We start from the raw sequence: 27,366 nt of genomic DNA, 5'->3' as shown, positions 1-27,366 counted from the left end.
CTGTAGGGCTCGTTTGTGTATTGTATGACATCACGCCACATCATCGGCTGAGGACTGTGTGATGTCATCATATCTCCATATATGGAGACATAAGTTGCTCATGCCCAAATATGGGCTGGTGAGGTCAGACTTAGTGTGATGCGTAGGTTATCTCCATATATGGAGATTCAACTTCAATGAGTAACCATGGCAAACTGTCAACTGCCCGTATGTCTTGAACGCAATTGAGAGCCTTCGTTACACCCCTAAAAACCAGTACTTGGGATTTGTTGATGTAAATGTTCACATAGAGTGTAATAGTTGGTAAAACAAACTTTTGGCCTATTTGTGGAGATAAGCGACCAACGGTCGCTTATCTCCCGATTAGGGAGTCTTACTGGTATCTCCAAGTTACAAATGTGTACATCTTTTGGTAAAGCAACCCAGCCAGCACGCCCACATGGGTCCCGCATGGGTACGAGTTGGGCTACTTGGGTACCACGTGGGCATGGGCTTGATGTGGGCAAATTACATGGGTCCCACGTGGGATACATGTGGGATACCTGGGCATGGGTTGGAAGTGGGCTTTCCCACATGGTTCCCACATGGGCTACATATGGGCTAACTGGGCATGGGATGGAAGTGGGCTGGCCCAGGTGGTTCCCGCATGGGCTACATGTGAGCTAACTGGGCATGGGATGGAAGTGGGTTGGCCCACGTGGTTCCCGCATGGGCTACATGTGGGCTAACTGGGCATGGGATGGAAGTGGGCTGAGGCACGAGGTTCCCGCATGGGCTACATGTGGGCTAACTGGGCATGGGATGGACGTGGGCTGGCCCACGTGGTTCCTGCATGGGCTACATGTGGGCTAAGTGGGCATGGGATGGAAGTGGGCTGGCCCAGGTGGTTCCCACGTGGGCTACATGTGGTCTAACTGGGCATGGGATGGAAGTGGGTTGGCCCACGTGGTTCCTGCATGGTCTACATGTGGGCTAACTGGGCATGGGTTGGAGGTGGGCTGGCCCACATGGTTCCCGCATGGGCTACATGTGGGCTAACTGGGCATGGGTTGGAAGTGGGCAGGCCCACATGGTTCCCACATGGGCTACATGTGGGCTAAGTGGGCATGGGATGGAAGTGGGCTGGCCCAGGTGGTTCCCATGTGGGCTACATGTGGGCTAACTGGGCATGGGATGGAAGTGGGTTGGCCCACGCGGTTCCCGCATGGTGTACATGTGGGCTAACTGGGCATGGGTTGGAAGTGGGCTGGCCCACATGGTTCCCGCATGGGCTACATGTGGGCTAACTGGGCATGGGTTGGAAGTGGGCAGGCCTACATGGTTCCCACATTGGTCTACATAGATTTGTCAACTTCAACCGTCAATCACTGGTTCCCACATCGGCCTATTTTTTATTTAATTTTTAATTTTATTTCAGTTATTTTTTGGCTGTGAATTGGCCTAGGCAATGAGTGGGGAAAACTATGTCCTTTGAATGTTTCCATATGGACGAAGTCTAGCCTAGTTATTAACAACAGCTTGACCAACATATCTATTCAGGGGGTTATGTATAAAGAAGAAAAATAATAATAAAGAAAAACATCCATGGCTTTAATGTATATCAATTCCATGCTGTACTGGTACCAGTAGGAGAGATAACAAGCAAAATGTTGATCAAAATAACACTTCTACTTTCTCTAATTGTGTAGACTTGTTGTAAATTAAGTAATGCAGATGTTTAACAATAATTTAGTGTAAAATGAAAGTGTAGATCTATGAGGGTCCATTTGGTCACCAACTCGCCATCATTTAGCTAGGGACCACCTGGAACGCTCCCAAAAACCACTGGTGGTGTGTGTGTGTGCGTGTGCGTGCGTGCGCGTGCGTGTGTGTGTGTGTGTGTGTGTGTGTGTGTGTGTGTGTGTGTGTGTGTGTGTGTGTGTTGTGACATGTCTGCTTTATGTGATAGGTACTTTTACAATATAATGATACATAATACACATTATTTAAAAGTCAGTAGCTGATTATACTTGATGCATTTTGGACAGACAGGCACATTGCACGCATGCGCGCGTGCACACACACACACACACACACACACACACACACACACACACACACACACACACACACACACACACACACACACACACACACACACAGAGAGAGAGAGAGAGAGGGCAGACAGACCAACCAGGGGCAGAATCTCATTACCATTTGAATACAGGGTGAGTTCACACGTCACTGTGAAGTCCATCTAACCAATCACTTTCCTTCTCAGCTTTTGAAAAGTAACTCCTAGAATTATTGACACATTTTCCACTATGCTACTGTACTGTACTGTCTTGCGATTTGGCTTAACCCACGGATGGACCTTAAGTAGTCTCATTATCTACTCTATATTCTAAAATGTTCTCAAACTAGCCCAGAGACAGGCTGGTTTTAACTCAAGGTTTGTTGTTTTTGTCAGCTTAACTAAGGACATTATCTTAAACAAGTTACATGTTTTAGCTCTAGATAAACAACCACTTGAACCCTAGCGTCCATATTCTGAGAACTTGAGCCAAAAATAGCAGATCTACAAGCTCACAACGCCTTGCACTGCGAGGCGTTGTGAGCTTGTAGATCAGACATTTGGGCAAATAGGTTTTGTAGAGAGGGAAAAGAGCAGACGAATCTATGACTGTCTGATGGTTAATGACTGACACCCTCGGAAACTAAACTTCCTAACTGTGGAGTGGCAAACCGTTTTTTGTGTACAATAGCCGTCTAACCTCTCCCATTTGAAAAGACAGTTTGATGATAATACTTTCGTTGTATTCCAGACTTTTACTTGTAACAGAGTATTTCTGTACTGCCATATTGATACTTTTACTTGAGTAAAATATTTGACTACTTTTTTCCACCATTGTCCAGGACATATGGAAGCAATGCATTCCACTATCATGGATTTAATTTCATTTTGCACAGTTTAAAAGTAGCTTAAATTATAAAACATGTGGATTACACACAAAAATACATTAAATTATAAAACTACAGATTAGGCCTATATAACTAGGCCTATACTTCTCCATAAACTCCCTGCAGTCAATAGACTTCAACAGAATCAGAACCGCCCCTTTCACAGTGGGGAGAGAGAGAGAGAGAGAGAGAGAGAGAGAGGGGGGGGGGGGGGAGGGGGCAGGGAGAACTGGCCAATCAGATGCAGCCCTTTGTTATTTGAATTCGCAGAGCGGTTAAGTTCCACACAAAGACATACAGACAGAATCTCACAGGTAATGCAGAGCTGCTGCTAGTGTGTGCTATCTTACAACGAAACACTAACTGCATACTGCGTGTCATCATTTTTGCTGCTTTTTTCATTTCTTCAATTCTTCAATCTTCATTCTTCGATTGGAAAACTAATTTAAGGTAAGAAACTAGTCTTATTGTGTGTGTGTGTGTGTGTGTGTGTGTGTGTGTGTGTGTGTGTGTGTGTGTGTGTGTGTGTGTGTGTGTGTGTGTGTGTGTGTGTGTGTGTGTGTGTGTGTGTGTAAAGTGGTTTAAAGTGGTGTAAAGTAACTATGTACATTTACTTAAATACAATTTTGAGGTAATTCTTCTACTCCACTACAACTCAAATCCAAATATTGTAGCCTACTTTTACTACACTACATTTATTTGAAAACTTCAACTTCACTTTGCAGATATAATTATAATATAAAACATAGATACTTTAGCCTACTTTATTTTATACCATGGCTATTTGAAAATAGCCCATCTACAAGCTCACAACGCATAGGCTGTGTTTGTTTGTGTGTGTGTGTGTGTGTGTGTGTGTGTGTGTGTGTGTGTGTGTGTGTGTGTGTGTGTGTGGGGGGGGGGGGGGGGGGGCAAATTATTTTAAAGGGATTAAAGTATCTTTATGTGAGACATTTAGAGTGAAAGTCTTTAAATCAAATCTTTGCTTGTGGGGGTCCCTGGAACAAACTATTTTGAGATGGGGGTCCGTGGCCAAATACATATTTTGGGGGTCCTCAATTAACCACTGATATATAGGCAGATTCTACACATGTCTTAATTTTTTTTTTTTTACATAATTGCTATCAGTGGTTCCCATTCTTTGTCATGTAGAGTACCACCAAAATGACATGTATTTCAATCTTCACACACAGACCCCCAACGCAAAATATTTTGTTCCAGGGACCCCCAGAAGCAAATATTTGAGTTAAAGATTGTGACTCTAATTTTGGTGTATTCTGCATCTAGCTTAATGGCATAGTCACATCATGCGAGCTACTAGTTGGTTAGCCCTTTTGGGACCACTGTCTGGTCACAAGTTTTGCTGAGATTCTTCACTGTGAGAGTGTGAATCAATGTGCTAGTATTGTAATGGTACATGTCAGTGGGGGGAAATGGAGCAAGCAGTGAAAGTGTGATAAGATAGATTGACTGCTTGTTGCTGTTCACTTACAGCTTTTCCTTCCTGTGACTTTTTCCATACACTCAGGTTGCCATGGTGGGTGATATCGGAGGTGTTTCGCTGGGTGATGCTACCAGACAAATGATGTCGTACCTCCTGTCACATGATCTGGCAAAACAGTTCAACCTTTTTGGACGTAACGACAAGAGGAAGTCCAGATACCTGCGCCTTTATGATGTCATATATGGTATGTTTGAGTATTGAATTGCTCTGTGTAACTTTACTTTATATGTCACTTTAATTAAATGTTTTAATTTTAAGGCATGCCACAGCATGAATAATGGTGTTAGTTTATGCTTCACACGTGAGTCTCGCCCGCCTCAACTGTAACCAGCTGTCAGTTAGATCATTTTCCTAATCCTCATTCACAGATCTGCTGATCATTACAATCCAATTACAATCCATTACAATCCAATCTGAGCTCTCGCTCTGTACGGGTGGCTCTTTTAAATATGACTTGCATTCACTATAGCTCTACTTGGTTTTGATCTTGGATATGCTGCCTCCTCCACCCCAGCATCCACCCAAGCTAACATGTCAAAATATGGCTATTGTACTACTATTGTAACCCTATGGGGGGTTTTGCTTAAAGTTCCCTGGTTTTGCATAGCAAGCAAGCATGAACAAAATTCAGGGAACATCCTTAATGCCAAGTTTAACTGTATTACAATTGTTGCAATAAATGGTTAAAAAGACTTTGACCTGAGTGTTTCTGATTAAAATATACAGCAGTGGAAACGGGGTGACATTTTTTTGGAATTGATGTCACTCAAAAAGGTTTCATATTCCATCATTCTAACAGTTGTCTTCTTGTCATTTCTTTTAGGGGGACTTAAGAAAAACCCTATCACACAAGAGACCAACCACCAGGCTGCAGAAAAGGCCATCTCCAAGGGGTTCATTGGTGCTCGCGATAGAGGTGGGAACAGAGTCAGAGGTCAGACTGTACAGCGTCCTCAACTGGATGATGCACCTCCCCAGTAGACCAAGTCTCTGTCTCTCTTTCTCTCCCCTCAGCAGCACAATGCTGCCCTGTGGTTGGCTCAAAGAAACACCCACACGCACAGTGTTTGTTTTTGGACAATTTTTATCCATTATTTTGTTCTGTTTGCAGTCTGTGGAGCAGTTTTTTTTCCCATTTTAAGTGTATTTATTTTATATACCACATGTATACAGTATGTATATTTGCTGTGACACTGCTTCTCTTTATGTACATTTGATGTGTGTTCTCTGACTCTTGGCTCGCCAACACCCACACACAGTGTTTGTCTGTGGAGCTGTTTTTTCCTAATTTTTTTTACATTTTAAGTGATTTTAAGTGATTTTTTGTATACGTCTCTGTCTCTCTTTCTCTCCCCTCAGCAGCACAATGCTGCCCTGTGGTTGGCTCAAAGAAACAACAACATGCACAGTGTTTGTTTTTGGACAATTTTTAGTTTAGTATTTTCAGTTCTGTTTGCAGTCTGTGGAGCAGTTTTTTTCCCCCATTTTAAGTGTATTTTTTTATATCCCACATGTACACAGTATGTATATTTGCAGTGACACTGCTGCTCTTTATGTACATTTGATGTGTGTTCTCTGGCTATTGGCTCATGCAACACCCACATACACAGTGTTTGTCTGTGGAGCAGTTTTTTTAAGTGATTTGTTTGTATATACCATATGTACATATACCGTATGTATATTTACTCTGACACTGCTGCTCTTTATGTACATTTGCTATTTGTGCCCTTTGACACTGCTCTTGACACTGCTGCTCTTTATTTACATTGTGTTTGTATTAACAACGTTTTTGTTTAATAAACTTTGTCAAAATATATTGTCTACTTTCATCCTTGCAAAAATATTTCATGTGTAGACAAGTTTACAATTATTAATATGGTTGATGTCTAGGACCAAAAGGAACCATCGCACATCGAAGGCCCAGTCAGAAACTACTTACATTTGCCTAGGAGCAAGGTTGAGCCCACTTGGATCCCACATTTATCCCCTATGGTTCCGACATAGAATTGCCTAGGTGGGACCACGTGGGCTTGCCCAAGTGGTTCCCACCTGAGTCCTATATAAATTTGCCAAGGTGGGGCCCAGCCAGGGCCCATGTATAACCCATGTAGAGCACATGCGGGCTAGCCCAAGCGGCTCCCACCTGGGTCCCATGTAAATTTGCTAAGGTGGGGCCCACCCAGGACCCATGCAGAACCCACCCAGAGCCTACGTGGGCTAGCCCAAGCGGCTCCCACCTGGGTCCCATATAAATTTGCCAAGGTGGGGCCCACCCAGGACCCATGCAGAACCCACCCAGAGCCTATGTGGGCTAGCCCAAGCGGGTCCCACCTGGGTCCCATATAAATATACCAAGGTGGGGACCACCCAGGACCCATGCAGAACCCACCCAGAGCCTATGTGGGCTAGCCCAAGCGGCTCCCACCTGGGTCCCATATAAATTTACCAAGGTGGGGCCCACCCAGGACCCATGCAGAACCCACCCAGAGCCTACGTGGGCTAGCCCAAGCGGCTCCCACCTGGGTCCCATATAAATCTACCAAGGTGGGGCCCACCCAGGACCCATGCAGAACCCACTCAGAGCCCACGTGGGCTAACCCACGAGGGACCCTTGTGGAAACCGCGGACATTCCCACATAGAACCCACGTGGGCTAGCCCAAGTGGTTCCCACCTGGGTCCCATATAAATTTGCCGAGGTGGGGCCAACCCAGGGCCCATGTAGAACCCACGTTGAGCCCACGTGGGCTAACCCACGAGGGACCCTTGTGGAAACCGCGGACATTCCCAGATGGGGCCCATGTAGGGAAGCCCAACTCATACCCATGCGGGACCCATGTGGGCGTGCTGGCTGGGAAAGCCCTGCTTCATCATACAAGACTGTCGCACAAAGCACACAACGCCTCGCATCGCGAGGCGTTGTGTGCTTGTAGATCGGCTGTTTTCACTAGTTCAGTACATTTTATAGATGATAAATACAAAACGAAGGGTTTTGGACATACAAGGTTTCCACCCGACAACGGTGATATGCTATAAATATAAGGTGCTGGGAGTGAAAATTATAATGGGGTTCTCGGATTAAAAAAAAATCACACCCGTGTGAAGTGGAGCTGTGTGTGTGTGTGTGTGTGTGTGTGTGTGTGTGTGTGTGTGTGTGTGTGTGTGCGTGTGTGTGTGTGTGTAGATCATGTGTACCGATTTTTGTGACATTTGAAGAAAATATGTAGGAAAAGGAGCAAAAAGTGTGTTTTGGAGAAAATTCAAGATGGCGGAAAATCTATCCTGGCGCAAATGGGCGTGGCCTATATGGGGAGATGCGTCTTGACCCAAGAATCCAGGGAAAAAAGAATTTTAATTTTCCGATCTACGGTTCAAGAGTTACGGGGCAAAACGTAAAGTGGGCCGTTATAGCGCCACCATGAGGCCGAGTGATGTAATTATTTTTCGATTCATTCTTAAAATCATTATGAATCTCCTCTCCGAGGTTTGAAACTGTAGCTCCTATGGTTTACGAGAGAAAAATACTTGAAAGTGATTTCTTGCATTGTCCCATTATAAGTCAATGGGGACAATTAAGCGTAGTTTTTTGCCGATTACGTCGGCATGGTAAGGCGGATCGGAACGAAAGGTAATAGAACACCATTCCCGGCCGAGCCGCACATGTTGATGTATATATTGCGCGAGTGGCGTAAATGGTGCGGCACTAGTTACGCGCCGAAGTCAGGCTACATACACACAGACAGACAGACACACACACAGACCCACACAGCCACGTATAGGGAGCTGCACACAGCTCCAAAAAGCACTATGGGGATATAGCGGGGCAGCTAAGGAGAACAATACTTCAGTTGTGGAAAGAAGCACCAAAATTTGACAGAGTGTACCTCTTGGGTCATTCTTTAGAAAAATCACATTAGACACTCAATTTTCAAAATGGCCGCCAGTTTTAAAGATGGCCGCCTTTTCGGATATGTTTTACAGTACGCCAGCCAGTTAATATTGAATTTTCATAATATTAGAGTTGTTTTGTAGGTTTTAAAACATCCTGAGTTCATTTATTACACTTTTAAAGCAGCTAGAATAACCTTTCTGACTTTTGGTGGGGTCTTTCCTCACCTGGGACCCCCCAGACAGACCCCTGAGCCTATTTCAGTAATCGCTCTGCTCCTGCTCCAGAACAATGTTAAATTAGATCTGAATAAATATGCTCTGAAATCAAAAATGACTAGCAGCAAATAACAGGGGTCTTCCATGGGGGTCTGGGACCCCTGGGGGGTCCTCAGAGCTACTACAGGGGGCCTGCCAAATCTCGATGAGATCTTTTTTTTTTTTTTTCATTTGAAATTTTGAATGTTTTTATGTATCCTGGTTTTATGTATTGTACTTTGATAGTATTCTCAGTATTATTTATAATGTTTTTGTGTTAAACAGTTATGGTTGACAGCTGTTACTGCAGGGATTGCAATAGTGAAGGAATTGCAACTATTCACTTTGGGCGCGCAGAACAACATTTCCTTTTTTGCACACACACACACACACACACACACACACACACACACACACACACACACACACACACACACACACACACACACCTCTTTGTTATTGTCACCCCAAAACCCTCACCTTATCCTCTTATAGAGCCCATGGTCAATTACGCCTAAAGAGATTCACTACAATACAGTGATTTCAGACATGCAGGATATATTCGTCTTCATCATCTTCAGTGTCCAACCTAATAGTTTTGACACAGTCTCCACCATAGCATAGAGCAGGGTTCCCCAATTAGTTTTACCCAAGGGCAGAATTATGTCTAGGGTACCAAGCCGAGGGCCACAACATTGCAGGGTGCGATGGCTGTGATCCTGCTACTCCAGCGACATTTCAAATATACTAGCGTTGTTGCTGCTCTTATGCCACCATTATTATAATTATTATGACAAATGCACTCCTTAAAGTTGAAACAAAATAAGTTAAGAACCAATTAACCAGTCTGCTTGAAAAGTATGCATCTGTACTGTATAACAGTAGCTAGTTGACAGTGCAGAGACATACAGTAATTGCCTTCCTTTGATCAATTAACGAGGGGCTGTCAACTACTTAATGGCATCAGCTGGACACAGACACACACGCACCTTCCCTCTGCAGTGCTCTGTCTGTCACATTTCTCTCCAAAAGCCCTTGAATATGATTGAAAATGATTAAGGATTACTGTGATTAAGGTAAGCTTACGTTTCATATCGCACTCACCATACCTGTAACTTTCACTTGTCCCCCAAAATATTTTTTTATTTTTTTACTGGGGTTGGTGGGGACCGGACAGAACCCCCCGCGGGCCGCAAATGGCCGGCGGGCCGCCTATTGGGGAACCCAATAGGCTTACCGGAGGCAAGGACTTGATAAGGAATCTTCACATGTTTGCACTTCCTCAAAACCATGTCCCTTGATGAAGGTATCGTATCATGATGCCTACTTTGTCATACCTGACAAATTGCCCTGAGCTTCCACCAATTGAAGAAAATAGATGAAATTCAGAGAGTGGAGGGTATGTTCCAGTCAGGCTTCTTGCCCTCCCTGCTCCAAAGGCAGTACTTGAGCTCACCAAATGTGGCTGCAAAGCAGGTTACAAGGGACGGTGCAGATGCTCAAACAATAACCTGCCTTGCACTCCTCCCTCCCTGCAAATGCTATAGTGGAAACTGCCAACACTATTAGGGAGGACATGTATAGTAGTGAATTTCTTTGGGTACAATTGACCGTGAGCTAGAGGTCTTCACGGGTCCAATTTGAACTACCAGAACCCAAAAGGATCCGGGGGAAATGGACCCGGACCCATATGGCCCCGTCTATCATTTGGAATTTGAGAACCGTTACCCGAGCAGCCCCGAGAAATGATGGATCCGATCCGAACGGCCCCGCCTGTTATTAGAAAACTTAGATCCGATACCCGAGCAGAACGAGAGATCCGAGACCCGAACCTGTGGCCCCGAAATGAAAGAATGCCAACGTTATTATATTAAGAGTTGTATCAGACATATGTCTTACCTAACGACGTCGCCATGGTTGCAGCTGTTGCTGTCAGCGGCGCTGTATAGCTCCTTTCGGAACCCCTCACTCCACTGCTACGCAGCTCCGAGATGGGGTTCCTACTGGCCGGCGGTCGATATCTTGTTGTTGGATCCACGATCCGCCGTTAGCGATCACTTCTTACCTTTGATGAACACTCTATCCAAAAAGTGACGGGCCTCTGTGAAAGTATAATCGTTTTACTTTTTTAGCGTGGAACAATCTCGAAGCACTGGGGTGAAATGAAGACTTTATATCGCTCAAAAGGTCAGCCGGTTCTGTGTTTTCCCCGTTGTGTAACTTGTGTATATACCACGTGACCAGGGGAGGCAGTAAATGTTTTCCTATGCGGCCGCAACTTCCGGAATGTCTAAAAACACAGAACCGGCTGACCTTTTGAGCGATATAAAGTCTTCATTTCACCCCAGTGCTTCGAGATTGTTCCACGCTAAAGAAGTAAAACGATTATACTTTCACAGAGGCCCGTCACTTTTTGGATAGAGTGTTCATCAAAGGTAAGAAGTGATCGCTAACGGCGGATCGTGGATCCAACAACAAGATTTCGGCAGCCGACCAGTAGGAACCCCATCTCGGAGCTGCGTAGCAGTGGAGTGAGGGGTTCCGAATGGAGCTAGGCGCTGTAGTGCCTCTCGTCAAAAAATTATCTTTTCCCAGACCAGTAAGTCAATGCGGACAGTTTGTAAATACAAATAAATCCATGTTTTTATTCCTTCTTCTTTGGCTAGCCAATGCTAATGCTATCGTTTTCTGTCGCATGTGTTGTTCATTATATCTTTCTGCTTTGAGTGTCCATTTTGCTCTGCAGAGCATGACAACACGCAATGACAACTCCATTGTAAACCATTAACCAAAACAGTATGTTAATATAAACAATCTTTGATAATAATAACAATCCAACTGATAATGTTGTTGTGACTGAGTGAGTTCTAAACTTCTCTCACAACCAATGCATCAGATTACATGCTGCATCTTTAGTGCCATCGTGTGGCGTTATCTATTTGGTGCAGTTGTTGCGTTCTCTTTCATTCAATCTCGGCCTGACTCGGCTCCACTCGGGTAACAAGAACCGGCGACTTCACCATCAGATACCCGGGAACCGGGGCAAACGGCCCCGGCCCCGGCCCGCCCCGCGGTAAATGCTCGGAAATGGCCCCGTTACCCGGCTCGGGGCGGGTCGGATCTCGGGCAGGTCCGAAGACCTCTACCGTGAGCTCTTTAAGAGCATAGGGTGTGGGTTTTGGGGTGATGATAACAAAGAGGTGTGTGTGTGTGTGTTGTGTTGTCAGTGTGAGTGTAGAGCAATAAATGGACATGTTAGTCTGCGCGCCCAAAGTGAGAAGTTGCAATACCATAATTCTTGCAATCCCTGCAGTAACAGCTGTGAACCTGTCTGTCTAACACAAAACAATTATAAATAATACTGAGAATACTAATAAAAACTGTTTCAAATGTAAAAAAAAGAAAAGTCCCCATCAAGATTCGGCAGGCCCCCTGTAGTAACTCTGAGGACCCCTGGGTCCCGGACGCCCCGTGGAAGACCCCTGGTATTTGCTGCTACTCATGAAAATCGGACATTAACTGGCTGGCATACTGTTCAGAGGCAGCCATCTTGGAAACATGGCAGCCATTTTGATTTTTCAGTGTCTAACGTGTTTTATCATAGGAACAACCCCTAAGGAGTTCTTGTGAAAAGTTTTAGGTTTCTTTCCACTTGTGAAGTATTTTAGTACAAAAATGCATTTATCTGCCCCGCTAATAGGCCTACACTCAATTATAATGATATGCCCCAACCTTTTTGTTGGAGCAATTTATCCTTGATCCAAAACAGAAGACATTCTTCATTTAGCTGCAAATGTCAATACTTTAAACAATCTTTTGTGTCTGATATGTACAATATGCCTGTCCGGGAGACCAATCACATGGGATTTAGCTCCATAGGAACACCAAACATAACATAAATTCCTCTGCAATACCAGCCCAATGGCTCCGGAGCTTCACACAGGCTCCAGTCTTTGCAGCAAAGTGAGGAAATCCTGGCATCCATTTAGTTTTTAAGGGAATGTTATCTAAATTATTAATTAAGTTAAATAAATGTGGATATGGATAAAAACCATAACCAAAATAAGACAGAGACGGGCCAAAGGACTATTAATCAATTGCTGTATTTGAAGAGAGTCAGACAAGGAGACAAACAGCTGAGCATACCATCCTGGTGGCAGCTTGATAATTCTCTCTCTTTCAAGATGGAAGTTAACATACAGTATATAAGGATACAGTATATGACAGAATATGATCGTGGGGCTCATTGATTGGTCCCCATATCATAACAAGACGACAGAGATACTGTATAACCAAAACATGATCCCGTAGTCAGGGCAACCAAAGTTGCCATGACATGTAATCATAACCCATAAAGCTTCTGTAATTGTAAAAAGGATCAGAAAGTCTGTCCATCAAACTTTTCTTTTTTTTTTTCTTTTTTTTTCTAAAGAATATTTGTGTTTGTTTTTGTATGATAGCTGCTGCTGTTTCTGCTCTCCACATTCCAAGAGATCGGCTCTGGAGCTGAATATTTAACAGAGGAGGAAGTGGGTTTTATTTTTCATTTCTTGTCATTTATTGAAGGAGAATCATCATGAAGCTGGAGGAGAAGATTCATGTCCTCAGATTCCTTTCTGGGATTTTAAACTCCATCTTCCTGGTAAGCAGATATAGGATAAGAGAGCACACTGGGCCAGGGGCGTCACAAAGGGGGGGGGGGGGGGGGGGGGGGGGAGTGGGACTGAGTTACTAGGGGCCCAAGGTGGAGGGGCCTTATTTATTTTATACTTTAGCTATTGAAAAATAGCAGATATACAATGCGAGCTTGTAGATCTGCTATTTTTGAAAAGCTGTGAAAATGTGTGCAAATCTTTGAATATATGTATTTTTTTAAGTGAACATTTGTAACTCAAATGTTGCTTCTGGCTGGGGGGTCCCTGGAACTAGGGATGTGGTATCGGTACTCGCAGTATCAGTACTCGCCCCGATACCAGCCTATTTTGCTGTACTCGTACTCGTCCGATATTGCTCACATCAGCGCCATAGATACCATTTTGTTTCATAATATATGTTGGTAACAACCTATCAAAAGTCTTAAGACACAGTTTTGTGTGTGTTAGTTCAACTAATGAACAGTGTTTTCACCTTCTCTCACTCTAGGCATGACAACATAATTATTTAAAGCATTTTATTTTGGAGTGCCACACACTATTTAAGCACTTAACTTACAGTAAGTTACAGTATCGGTATTCGGTATCGGCAAGTACTCAAATCAAGTACTCACAAGCTCGCAAGTGCAGTGCTGTACGCTTGTATAACTGCTATTTTTCAATAGTTAAAGCACACAATAATGCGTAATGCGTTCCCAGTCTAAATGGGTTAAACCCCTTCATGGGGGGCCCACAGTGAATCCTTGTACCCAGGGCCCAGAATTTGGTGCGACACCCCTGCACACCAAACACTGAGCTATAGTGTTTGTGTTAACATTGTATAACCTGATATTGTATGAGTGTTGTTTGAACCATAGATAAGGTGAACTAACACATTGTTTAATATCTTTTTCCCTCAGATTCTAGGACTGAGTATCTTTGGCTGCGCAGTCTGGATCCTGTTTGATCAAAGCAGTTTCCTCTCCTCTCTCAGCTCTGGTAACTCCCAGCATGTTACAATAAAGTATTAATTGCAGTCCAATATATCGTCGTTGTCGGGTGGAAACCTTGTATGTCCAAGACCGTTTTGTATTTATCAATTAAAAAAATTATTAAACTAGTGAAAACAGCAGATCTACAAGCACACAATGCCTCGCACCGCGAAGGCGTTGTGTGCTTGTAGATCGGCTGGGGTCCAATTGGTTCCAATTGGTTCCATTTGTGCCTTCCATTTGTATCCAGGGGTTATCACTACAGTATATGCTGGTGGACATTTTGTCAAAATGTTATTTATTTTATACAAAATGAGTACTAGGCACACACACACACATACAGTAGCTAGCCCTAAATTACCATAAAAGGTATGTAACTCTGAGAGTGTACAAATAGAACCAAATGGATCCGGGGGTCCTTGAAAATTAAATGTTTTAGAACCGCTGTCCTATAGTGGACTCGTGTTATAATATATCAGCATCATCCATATAGACATTCAGTAATTGGGTCTTCTCAAAATAAGAACTGAATCTAAAATGTGCCAGGGACAAGGCCAAGTCTTGCCCACATTTGTCCTCGTATACAGACATAATTCACCCTTTATCACGTCTTTTGGTAAAGCAAAGCCCTGCTTCATCATACAAGACTGTCGCACAAAGCACACAACGCCTCGCATCGCGAGGCGTTGTGTGCTTGTAGATCGGCTGGTTGGTCAGTCAGGGTCAGGGACCAACCAGAAGGCTCTTTCTGCCTTGTTCCGCTTGTTACTTGGTTGTTACTTGCGCCAGCCAAGCAAGGCTCAAGTACTGTTTCAGTTTTCATGTCGCGTCCTCGACAGAGTGCCGGTGGCAAGGCGCAAGTTGGCACCTCGTCAAGAGTGCAGTCTAGTTTATGTTGAATTTGCTAAAACATTGACCTCTGTCCTGTAAGGACCCCCTGTGGTATTAAGATGGTAAATGGTGCATTTATATAGCGTTTTATCCAAGGCGCTTTACAGGCGATTGTGCATTACATTCACCCATTCATTCATACACCGGTGGCGGAGGAAACCATGCAAGGCACCAACCTGCTCACCGGGAGCAACTAGGGGTTCTAGTCTTGCCCAAGGACTCTTCGACATTAACTCAGGGGGAGCCCGGGATCGAACTGGGAACCCTTCGGGAACCCTTTGTGCTCTAATAGCGGTTTCTCTACCCCTGAGCTATGCCGCCCCAAATGAATTGCCGACCCATTAATTGAGTCATAATCAATGGCTGAAGACATGTAACTGTTATAGTTCTTCACATTTATAGGTTATAATATGGTTATTATTAATTTCTTCAATTTGACTCCACAGTCCATAGGACAACTATGAGAAATCAACAATGTAATGGTTGTCTTTACTGTATCCGTCTTTCTCTGTGTGTGTGTGTGTGTGTGTGTGCGTGCGTGCGTGCGTGCGTGCGTGCGTGCGTGCGTGCGTGCGTGCGTGCGTGCGTGTGTAGATGAGTTGAAGACGGTGGCTGGGGGTCTGTTTGTCATAGGCCTGGTGGTGGTCGCAGTGTTTGCTGTGGGCTGTGCTGGAGCACAGGCTGAGAGCAGATTCTTGATGATAACGGTGAATATCATTTACCATCTCATTATCACATCAGCAAGGGTTATCATACCAACAGGGGTGTCGCACCAAATTCTGGGCCCCGGGTACAAGGATTCACTGTGGGGGCCTCTGTGCTTTAACTATTGAAAAATAGCAGATATACAAGCTCACAGCGCGGCACCGAGTGCCGCGCTGCGAGCTTGTAGATCTGCTATTTTTGAAAAATCATGAAAATCTTTGAATATTTCAAATATTTTTGAAAAACCTATGTTTCGATGTCAGTGGAGCTCAAACCTTTTCATGTGAAGGACCCCCAAAATGATATGTATTTGGCCACGGACCGTCGGACCCCCATCTCAAAATATTTTGTTCCAGGGACCCCCCAGAAGCAACATTTTAGTTACAAATGTTCGCTTAAAAAATACATATATTCGAAGATTTGCACACATTTTCATGACTTTTCAAAAATAGCAGATCTACAAGCTTGCAGCGCGGCACTCGGTGCCGCGCTGTGAGCTTGTATATCTGCTATTTTTCAATAGCTAAAGTATAACATAATTAAGGCCCCTCCACCACCTTGGGCCCTAGTAACTCAGTCCCACTTTCCTACCCCGCCCCTGCATACCAAAGCCTATTCTAACCTCCATCACACCACGGTGTGGCTTGCCGACATTTCTAAGCCTGAAAATGCGATCAACAAAGTGACACTTTGTGTCACTTTGTAAATTAAAGGGATAGAACCGTGTTATACAAAATGTAATGCCTCAACTCTTAGTGCTCCCCAGTTAAAATATGATTGTTTGGGGGGGTCGCGGTCTGAAAAGGTTGAGAGTCACTGCCCTAGGGTGCCATGGCATCCACTTTGAGAAGGGGTTCCCAAACTTTTTTGTCTCAGCTGGTCAGTCACCCCATGAATATTTTTTTAATCCAAGGCACCCCTACATTATAATTTACACTCACAGCACCTTATATTTATAGCATATCGTCGTTGTCAGGTGGAAACCTTGTATGTCCAAAACAGTTGTTTTGTATTCATCATCTATAAAATGTACTAAACTAGTGAAAACAGCAGATCTGCAAGCACACAACTTGTGTGCTTGCATGTAGATCGGCTGTTTTCACAAGTTTTATGCGACAGTCTTTACCAAAAGACGTACACATTTAAAACTTGGAGATACAAGGTTTCTGCCCGACAGTGACGATATTTTAGTGATTATGTTGCGTGGAAAACGTTGAGATAATAGCCATTTTGGTTAGAACCGACTGAAAATAACGTTGTACTTCAGGTTTAAAATGATACTAAATATTTTTTCAAGTGTCCCAATAAATTCCAAATATTATCAAATGATCTTGCGGCACCCCTGGACTGCCGTCATGGCACCCCAGGGTGCCCCGTCACCCACTTTGAAAACCCCTGCCCTAGAGTGCCATGGCATCCACTTTGAGAAACCCTGGTGTAGAGCAGTGTTGTTTTTGACAGCAAATTTTGATTTAGTTTTAGTCATAGTCTTTTGAATAAAATGTCCTTTAGTTTTAGTCACAATTTAGTCACCTGAAAAGTTTTAGTTTTAATCTAATTTTAGTCGACTAAATATCATGAGATTTTAGGCAACTAAATCTACAGTTGATTTAGTCAACTAAAATGTATTTTGGCAGGCTTGAGGGCATCGTAATGACAGATTTTACACTTGGTTGTGTGCTGAAAATAGCCGATCTACAAGCTCACAACGCGTCGCAGCGTGTGTTTAGAACTGATGTGTGTGATGTGTGGTCCTCCTCAGTACATGAGCCTCCTGGTGGTGCTGGTCCTGGGACAGGTCTTCGTCGCCCTCGTCCTGTTTCTGAACAAGGACCGCGTAAGTCCTCCTTCTCTCCAGTGGCGTCAGTTCAGAAAAAGCTAAGGTATGGCAACATGACTGGTAGGGATGGGTATCGTTCACCTTTGAATCGATATGATACCTTTTTTGATACCTGGAAATCGATACGATACCCTTTTCGATACCATTTTCGATACTTTTTATTTAAGTTTAACTTCAACACGGAAAGAGTGGTGACTCGCTGCTGCGGTAGAGCAGAGGTGATGATGTTGATCACACAGTGTGGCAGAGCGGAGAGTATAGACGTTGGATAATCATCATAATAATAAACATTAGGCTATTGTCGGCTATTTTCCACAGTAACGAGTGTAGCCTACTAAAGCAGTCATTAAACTCTCAGTAGCCCAACTGTTACAGATGCGACCGGCCAGGGGTGCGTTCCAGAGTATCGAAACGAGGTATCGTTCGTTTTTACGTGAACCGATACCCGATAGTATCGATGTTATGCGATCGATACCATTAAAAGTAAGACGATACCCATCCCTAATGACTGGTGTCTTGCACGCGCGCCCAGTCATGTTGCCATACTGTACCTTAGCAACATTTATTTTAAGAAGTACATTCTATTTTCCCCTGTTTCTATGGTTTCTTGGGCTGGATATGGCAGAATGGTTGTTCAAGTGCAGCTAAACTTGGCATGTTAGTAAACGTGCCACAATTAACAATAATGAATTGCACCTGTGCAGCTGACTTGTGTAACCTGGGAATATACCATGTTGTCAAGATGGGGAGAATACAAGTGTGGAGAATATAATCATAATGCCTTGTTGAAGTGACCATTTTGTAACATTTTGCATTTGTAGTTATTTTACCGTAATTTAACAACATAATAACCAGCACAGATAGACAAAGAGACATTCATGGATTTATAGTTAAAAGTAACTTTTATTTTCCCCCTGGACCCAGGGTAGGGCAGCTGCCATATCCAATTGACGCCCCTGCTTCTCTCATACGAGAGGAAAGCTTTCACAGAAGCACAAAAACACTACCTTTTTGAATCTATGCACGCACAGTGAAATTAAACCTGAAGTGTTAATTTGATTCTGAAATTGGAAAAAATTATAATTAAAGCTACGTTTTTGCATTATTTGGATAAGAACAATTAGATTGATGATTCATTGTATGTAGGATAAATATTACAGGCTTTTTTCATGTGTTCAAGTCAATTCTACTGAGCAAATATACATTTAGCATTATATAAGACAACTGTTAAAAATATATTCCTTCAGACAAAGAAGAAGAAGTTTTAGAGAAGTTTAGTCCCTCCTGTCTTGCTGTCATTACAAACATTTGACACAGAAGGTCAAGAATATGCAGACTTTCATTACAGCATTCCATATCCTAATTTCACTTATTAGTTGCCCATGGTTTTGTTTCAATAGGTTCAAATTCATAAAAGCTTTATTGATTGATTGATTGATTGATTGATTGAAGAATTTATTAGAAGTTTGCAATAAAGTACAAATCACTGGTACAAGGTCAACTAAAAGGAGATCCTAGAAAGCCGAGGCCTATTTCCACAGGAACCACACTTTCATATAACATTGAAAGACAGAATGATTTATCTAGGATAATATCAGTTTCAAAAGCATAACATCAAATACAAAGGCAGAAAAAAGGGTGGGGGGAGCATGGGGGCTTAGTCTATTTACAAGTCACGGGTAGCAGCCGCCTGAAGGTGACTTTTCATACCGATTTTGAAGGAGGCTAGGGATTTGCTCTCCTTTAAGGCTTGTGGAAGGGCGTTCCACTTGTTGATATAGCAGGAGAACGAGACACCATTTCAAATCCTTGTCATGTTGCCAGTGTTTCAAACCTGCGCGTTTTATAGCGGAATATAACCACTTGAGCCTTATTAAAACATACAAAATAGCGTGCGTTGTGTGAACTTGTAGATTGGTGTGACACACATAACAGGTCTATAATCACACGATGGGGATAACAGGTTGAATGTGGTAAAGATCCACTTAGAACTAGGGATGGAGCTCGTTAATTTTTTATTGATAATGAGCACCTTATCAATCCTGCTTATTGAGCCGGGCTTTTATCGAGCCCACTATTTGAGGGTTTTCTAATATTTTGTGGAAAGATATGTGACAACAAATTCAGAACATAACTGGTATATTTTTTTATTGGCCAGTTGTGACTGTGAGTTTATTGCTGACCACAATCTATGAAGATAACAATTGACAAAAGTAATAAATATCATTAAAACAATCATTCATTAGTGTGCAATAACTGTTAAATGGCTTTATACTGTAATGTACTGTAATAATGTCTTGATCGCCTCTTGTCTTAAACATGACATCATGGGCTGCTATGCTCCATAACAAGCTTGATAAGCCCAAAGCTTATTGATACCAGGTACTCAATAAATCTGTTATCGGGTTAACAAGCTACCCTTGTTTAGGGTTCCATCCCTACTTACAACCGGACTCCTAATTGTCATTTCTCTTCATAGATCGGAGCGAGTCTTGACGCAACAATAGATAATGTAATAGTCGACTATGGAAACACCACAGACAGGAAGCCACACCTAGATATGATTCTGGACAATGTCCAACGCTACGTAAGTAAGCCCCTCTTCCCAATCATGGCTGTGATGATGGACATGTTTGGTGTTGCATGTGTTTGAGGCAGTGTTTCATACGTGTTGAACTGCTGTATAGTAGGGCATTCACAAATAGTGATTTTTAGGATTCGAATTATTCAACCTCAAAGTATTCGAATAGTCGAATATTCGACAGGACTGGCCAAACTGGCACATATTAAAGGACCAGGTCACCTCTGGGACAACCAGATCTTATTTTATTGTTGTGTGGGACACGGTCAACACAATCCTGAGTTATTTTTTGTGTTCAATCTGTGTTTTTAGATATTTTAGTATTTCAGCCGATTTCAGCATGCTACAACTGGTCATATGATGCAAAATGCATTATGACCAGTTGTAGCATGCTGAAACACTAACATATCTAAAAACACAGATTGAACACAAAAAGTGCTTGTCAGGGTGGGGGTCCCCAGTTCAAATATGTTTATTTTGGGGGTCACAGCCTAAAAAGGTTTGAGAACCCCTGGTATAGAGCATTAACAAATTCATCCACCAGGGGCATTGACAACTCATTCTTATGACTTCCTATCTATCCAAGCTTTATACACTATATTTTTAAAGAGGAAACAAACAAACAAACAAAAACAAAAAAAGTAAATATTCGACCCTCGGTGAACAACGTCGAATAGTGACTTTGATATTCGAATATTCAAATATTTGGTGAATACCCTACTACTGTATAGGGATGGAGAGTGGAATCCATATTTCTGCTATAATAGCCCCTGGTCTCGCATAGCCAGACAACTCTTCCACAATCTCCGAATGCTATGACCGGACGCATTTGAAAATTGTAGGAGGTAACAGTCTGGCCACACAAGACATGTTTTTTCTTTTGTTACTTTTTACCTGAAATGCATTATTACGCATTATAACTTTAACCATTATTTTATGCTTTAACTATTGAAAAATAGCATATATATATACTCGTAGATCTGCTATTTTTGTAAGATTTGAGTAACAAAAGTTTGCTTTGAAAAACATCTTTTCAAAGATGTGCAAACACTTTCACGATTCTTTCAAAAATAGCAGATCTACAAGCTCGCAGCGCGGCACTCCGTGCTGTGCTGTGAGCTTGTAAATCTGCTATTCTTTCAATACACAGACCTGGTTCCAGGTCTTACCGGGTTAGTCATACAAATCAGATTCTGTTTCGAGGTATAGACCTACCTCTGTTTTGATTGATTGATTGATTGAAGACTAAATTAGAAGGTTGCATAGGAAAGAACAGGTACAGTTTCGTGGCTGTACAGTTTCTACTGGTACATGGTCAACTAAAAGGAGATCCTAGTAAGCTTTACAGCTTCTTTACACAGGAACCACTTCATCGTCGTTGTCGGGTGGAAACCTTGTATGTCCAAAACCGTTTGTTTTGTATTTATCATTTTTAAAATGATTTAAACTAGTGAAAACATGTGAGGCGTTGTGTGCTTGTAGATCGGCTATTTTCACTACTTTTGTGCGATGGCCTTATGATGAAGCAGTGCTTTACTTTGCGAAAACATTTACAAATGTGAAACTTGGAGATGCAAGGTTTCTGCCCGACAGTGACGTTATGTATGTGTAACCACGGCCATGTTTGGAATGCATTTTAAAGGGGAGGTGCTGTGGGAGGACCAACCCAGCTGATTGGCTAGAGAACTCCTTCATCCAGAACATGCCCCTGCCCAGCCGTCCCGAGGAGGCCGTACTTCCTTGTTCCTGTTTCAACTCCACGCGCTGCCCCGTCATCCCTGGATCTGACACGCTGCTCTTTGGACTGGGGAACAACAGCTATGTGGAGGTTAGGCCTACAGTACACCAGTGGTGTAAAGTAACTAAGTACATTTACTGAGGTACCGTAAGGGATATTCCACTTTCAACAGGGAAACACCTTATGGGCTTCTCTCCCCACACACACCCATTGTAACTTCAAACTCCATTTCATTCATGATAGATTCATTAAAAACACCCATTATTTTTTCTGGTGACTCATACTACCCTCCTAATACGTGAGCAGGCCGTGTTTTCACGATAACCTTTTTCATTTATTTTTAATAATTATTTGAGAAGTGTGGCACGTGTTGAGCTTGTAGATCGGCTATTTTTGCTACTCTTACTGGAGATAAGAGGTTTCTGCTCGACAGTAACAATATGCAATGTGGCCCCCTGGAGTGAGTGTGGACATATAGTGGCCCTCTCCATCATTAAAGTTGCCCACAACTGCTCCACATGGTATGAAGAAGGTCTAATTCATTATTGAACATGTTGTTTACAGGGCTGCGAAGCTCAGATCAGTGAGTGGCTGGAGGAGAACGCTCTGACCGTCCTGGGGATGGATGCCAGTCTCATACTGATACAGGTACAGGCACGTGCACACATAGACATCTAAAGGGGGCTTGAGCCCCTGCCCTTTTATCCGCCTGTAAAAAGGTTCCCTCTCCAGACCATGAATGCAGTTTTTACTATGGTGAAAGAAATGCAAAATCCCTCTTTCCACGCATTACCAGAAGGCAGCATTCAAGGGAATTGCCTTGTCCAAACTCACCTGAACAACTTATGTTGAAAGAATTGCCCTCTCTGTGTAGAAATCCATGAAGTTACGCCACATCTCCAGTATTGATTTGATTGTGCTTAGTTCAGTGTGCGACGCGTAGTGAGCTTGGAGGACGGCTATTTTCGATAATTTCACAGAATGACAAGACAAACTAATGATTAAACAAAAAGAGGAACACTGTAAATTGTTGAAGCTGATAAATTATCTCAGTGCGATTCTCTCACCTGGTTGGATAACATCGGTATCCCAATCTGAAAATAAAAAATACAAATAATAATAATCTGTTTACTAAAGAGATCGAGAGATGGGGAGACCGCTGTTACTGAACACTACAGCAATGATTACTTTTGGAATGCATAGCTTTAAACCTTTAACAAAAACATACTACAAGTACATACTTTGTTCACTGTACGTCTCTGTGTATAAACCTCACTATAAACCTTTTAAAAAGATTACATTTATCCCCTGAGCAAGCAGGCCGGCTCTAATAGCTCAGTGGTAAAAATGTCCGCACTTGCACAGGAAACCAGGTTCAGGGTAGAAGAGAAAATGTTACATAGGCCTACTGTAGTGCTGCTTTTATAAACCCCAGGCCCGTAAACTAAACCAGTGTTTCTCAAGCACTGTGCCTGGGGACCTTTGGTGTGCCCCTGAGAAGGGTAAATGGTAAATGGTGCATTTATATAGCGCTTTTATCCAAGGCGCTTTACATAGATTGTGCATTACATTCACCCATTCACACACACATTCATACGGTGGCAGAGGAAACCATGCAAGGCCCCAACCTACTCATCGGGAGCAATTAGGGGTTCAGAGTCTTGCTCAAGGTCTCTTCGACATGGGGAGCCCGGATTCGAACTGGGAACCCTTTTGGAACCCTTCGTGCTCTAATAACGGTTTCTCTACCCCTGAGCTATGCTGCCCCTCAGGGTCAAGTGTGCCCCTTGAAACTGCTTGAAAGCCAGTATTGTATTTATCATTTTAAAAATGATTTTAACTAGTGAAAACAGCAGATCTACAAGCACACAACGCCTCCTAGTGCGAGGCGTTGTGTGCTTGTAAATCTGCTGTTTTCACTACTGTTGTGCGACAGCCTTGTATGATGAAGAAGAGCTTTACTTTGCGAAGAAACGTACAAATTTGAAACTTGGAGATACAAGGTTTCTGCCCGACAGTGACGATTTACTTTGTTGGCCGCCCAGCCCCCAAAATGGAACGAAGGCCGACATTTTTTTTTCTTTTTTTTTTCTAATGGCCGGCCTGGACCGGCCGGGAATGAACCGGCCGTTCGGGAGTTGTACCGCTTTTCCCAATGGCCAGCACGTCCCTGGTTATGACAATAGAACGTATCCGTCGTATGTTGTCTCCCTGCTCTTTAGATTGTCTCAAAGGTCATGTCTCAGGATGTGCCACGAATTTTGCCCTGAAGGTCAAGATTCAATTTATCCAGGGGCGCCCGCTGGCCTAGCGGTCCAGGCGCATACCACATAGACTCTGATGTCTGACAGCGTGTACCGACGACCTTTAGAGCGTGTCACTCCCCATCTCTCTCCCCATTTCCTGAAGAAGAAAAAATGATTACATTTATCCCCTGAGCAAGCAGGCCGGCTCTATTAGCTCAGTGGTAAAAATGTCCACACTTGCACGGGAAACCAGGTTCAGGGTAGAAGAGGAATGTTACATAGGCCTACTAGTGCTGCTTTTATAAACCCCAGGCCGGTAAACTAAACAGCCACTTAATTGCGACCGTAGGGAGCATTTACTATCAAAACCTCCACCGGCTGTCCGTCCGTCTGTCAGTCCGTCAGTCCGTCAGTCCGTCAGTCACACGTCACACTTTTGCCCTGCTCATATCTCCACAACCGTTGCCCCCATCCATGCCAAATTTTGCACACACACTCCTTACCTGCCAAACTACAACCTCCAAGGACCCCCGGAGCTTCAGGGATCCCCAGGTCCCTGGGGGACCCCCAGGTGTAAAAAATTAACAAATGTGCAAAAATGACCAAATGACCACCCCAACGGGGCTGCTCACGGGGAATTCCTGGGGACCACCCACTCCTGGTGCTCCAGAATGGATGCAAAAGTGGTGACGCCCCCAGTGGAGGACCCCCTCCACTGCAGCTCACAAAATGCCGTATCTCGGGCTAGGAGCGTCCGGGAGAGCCGGGGCCGGTACCTATTCGTCCGCCAAGGCAACGCGGAGACCCCACCCCTCATTTCTCACATGGCCCTCTTCTAGCCCCACCTTCAGGCCAATTTTTAAAACACATTTTTGGCCACTGCTCCTACAGTTTTTGCCCTAAAATCACGCAAATCGCTACACAGTATGTCTACACTCATCCCATCAACATGAATCTGTCCCATATAGCGCCACCTTCAGGCCGATTTTTAAAAACACATTTTTAGACACTGCTCCTACAGATTTTGCCCTAAAATCACGAAAATCACTACACAGTATGTCTACACTCATGTCATCAACATGGATCAGGAAGATTTTGGAAAAACAAATTTGTGCCCTATTTGTGGACATAAGCGACCAACGGTCGCTTATCTCCCGATTAGGGAGTCTTACTGGTTAGTGACCAACTGTTGAATACTGTTGTCATACTGGTCAGCTCCTAGGCAGGTGTTAATGCAACTGTGTGAAGCATCAATCTACAGCAGCGGTCTTCAATAGGGGGTCTGGGACCCCAGGGTGGTCCTGGGAGTTACTACTGCGCGGATAATTATGTTTTTACATTAACCACTTGGACCCTATAGCATCCCTAGAGAGTATGTGTGTGACATCATCATCATACCCGGTTGTGTGGGAATGTCTAGTGGCAAAAAACTTTCTGGCCTTGACAGCCCATACATACTGGTATAGAAAACAACAGAAAAGTCCTATCTGATTGCATTAAACAACGTTAAACTCACTTTGCCACTTACTTAGCCACTCGATTTGCAGATTAGGTACAACATGCGGGCAGTCAAAGGTTTAAGTCAAGTTTAGTATTGACGGTTTAAGTGGTTAAAAATCCACATTAACATGAATCCAACGTGCACTGATAATGCTGTCAAACACGTTTATCAAATGTATTAAAAAGTGGAATCTGCAAAACAATCCTTTATCCCTCTAGGGCAGGGGTTTTCAAATGTATTAAAAAGTGGAATTTTAACTCAAGCACCCATGTAAATAACTTTTTCATCCATGGCACCCCTGAATTTCAAAGTTAGTTTTTAGAATCTTACATCATATTCGAGTGATATTGATGAATTCCAAATATTATCAAATTATCTCGCGGCACCCCTGGACTGCCGTCGCGGGACCCCAGGACTGCCGTCACCCACTTTGAAAGCTAGGGGTCCTTGGCCAGAAAACACGTTGAAGACCCCTGATCCACAGTAAACGTTCTCAGTTCTAACAAACTTACAAAGAAGATAAATCGCTGTTGTCTCTGTCTCCAGGTGCTTCAGTTCATCGTGTTTGTGTACCTGTACCAGAGAGTGGGTCAGAAGGCCCGGCTGAAGAGAGCCAAGACCACAGTTCACCAGACACCAGACGCCCAGCATGACCCACATGATGAGCAATACGACCCAGAAGACCAGCTGTACCAGCCAGAATATGAGCCACACGACTCAGAGCAGTACTACTTGGACCAGGGTGTAGGCTATGGAGCGGAGAACCAGGGTTACATCTATGATGGCAATGGTTACATAGAACCACCACCACAAGAACAATACCAGTAAGACTCCTAGGGGCGTCAATTGGGTATGGCAGGGGTATGCAGCTGCCATACCCTGGGTCCAGGGTAAATATAAATCCATGAATGTCTCTTTGTCTATCTGTGCTGGTTATTATGTTGTTAAATTACAGTAAAATAACTATAATGCAAAATTTTACAAAATGGGTCATTTTAACAAGGTATTATAACCAGTAAGACTCCCTAATCGGGAGATAAGCGACCGTAGGTGGCTTATCTCCACAAATAGGGCTAAAATTTGTTTTTCCAAAATCTTCCTGATCCATGTTGATGACATGAGTGTAGACATGCTGAATGACCACCCCAACGGGGCTGCTCACGGGGAATTCCCGGGGACCACCCACTCCTGGTGCTCCAGAACGGATGCAAAAGTGGTGGCGCCCCCAGTGGAGGACCCCCTACACTGCAGCTCACATAAAATGCCGTAACTCCGGCTAGGAGCGACCGGGACAGCCGGGGCCGGTACCTATTCGTCCGCCTTGCCGGCGCGGAGACCCCACCCCTCATTTCTCACATGGCCCTCTTCTAGCGCCACCATGAGGCCACTTTTGCATCCGTTCTGGAGCACCAGGAGTCGGTGGTCCCCGGGAATTCCCCGTGAGCAGGCCCGTTGGGGTGGTCATTTGGTCATTTTTGCACATTTGGTCATTTTTTACATATGGGGGTCCCCCAGGGACCTGGGGGTCCCTGGGGCTGGGGGGGGGGGGGTCCTTGGAGGTTGTAGTTTGGCAGGCAAGGAGTGTGTGTGCAAAATCTGGCATGGATCGGGTCAACGGTTGCGGAGATATGAGCAGGGAAAAAGTGTGACGTG

The 27,366-nt window shown here is 43.8% G+C and overlaps 1 protein-coding gene across 1 annotated transcript; it reads left to right on the top strand.

Moving 5' to 3' along the window:
• Positions 1–13,164: 13,164 nt before the first annotated feature.
• LOC308308523 (CD82 antigen) lies at positions 13,165–26,541 on the top strand (the record flags this gene model as incomplete). Its single annotated transcript, XM_080753934.1, has 8 exons — positions 13,165–13,230; positions 14,140–14,218; positions 15,697–15,809; positions 17,570–17,644; positions 20,127–20,234; positions 21,871–22,056; positions 22,531–22,614; positions 26,260–26,541. 8 exons carry the CDS (start codon positions 13,165–13,167, stop codon positions 26,539–26,541), a joined length of 993 nt encoding a protein of 330 aa, XP_080610060.1.
• Positions 26,542–27,366: the final 825 nt, after the last annotated feature.

Source organism: Nannobrachium achirus (genome assembly GCF_963921795.1).
Source record: "Nannobrachium achirus genome assembly, chromosome: 2".
Lineage (NCBI taxonomy): Eukaryota > Metazoa > Chordata > Actinopteri > Myctophiformes > Myctophidae > Nannobrachium > Nannobrachium achirus.
Note: the sequence above shows the minus strand (reverse complement) of the source record. Positions and strands in the feature narration are given on the sequence as shown.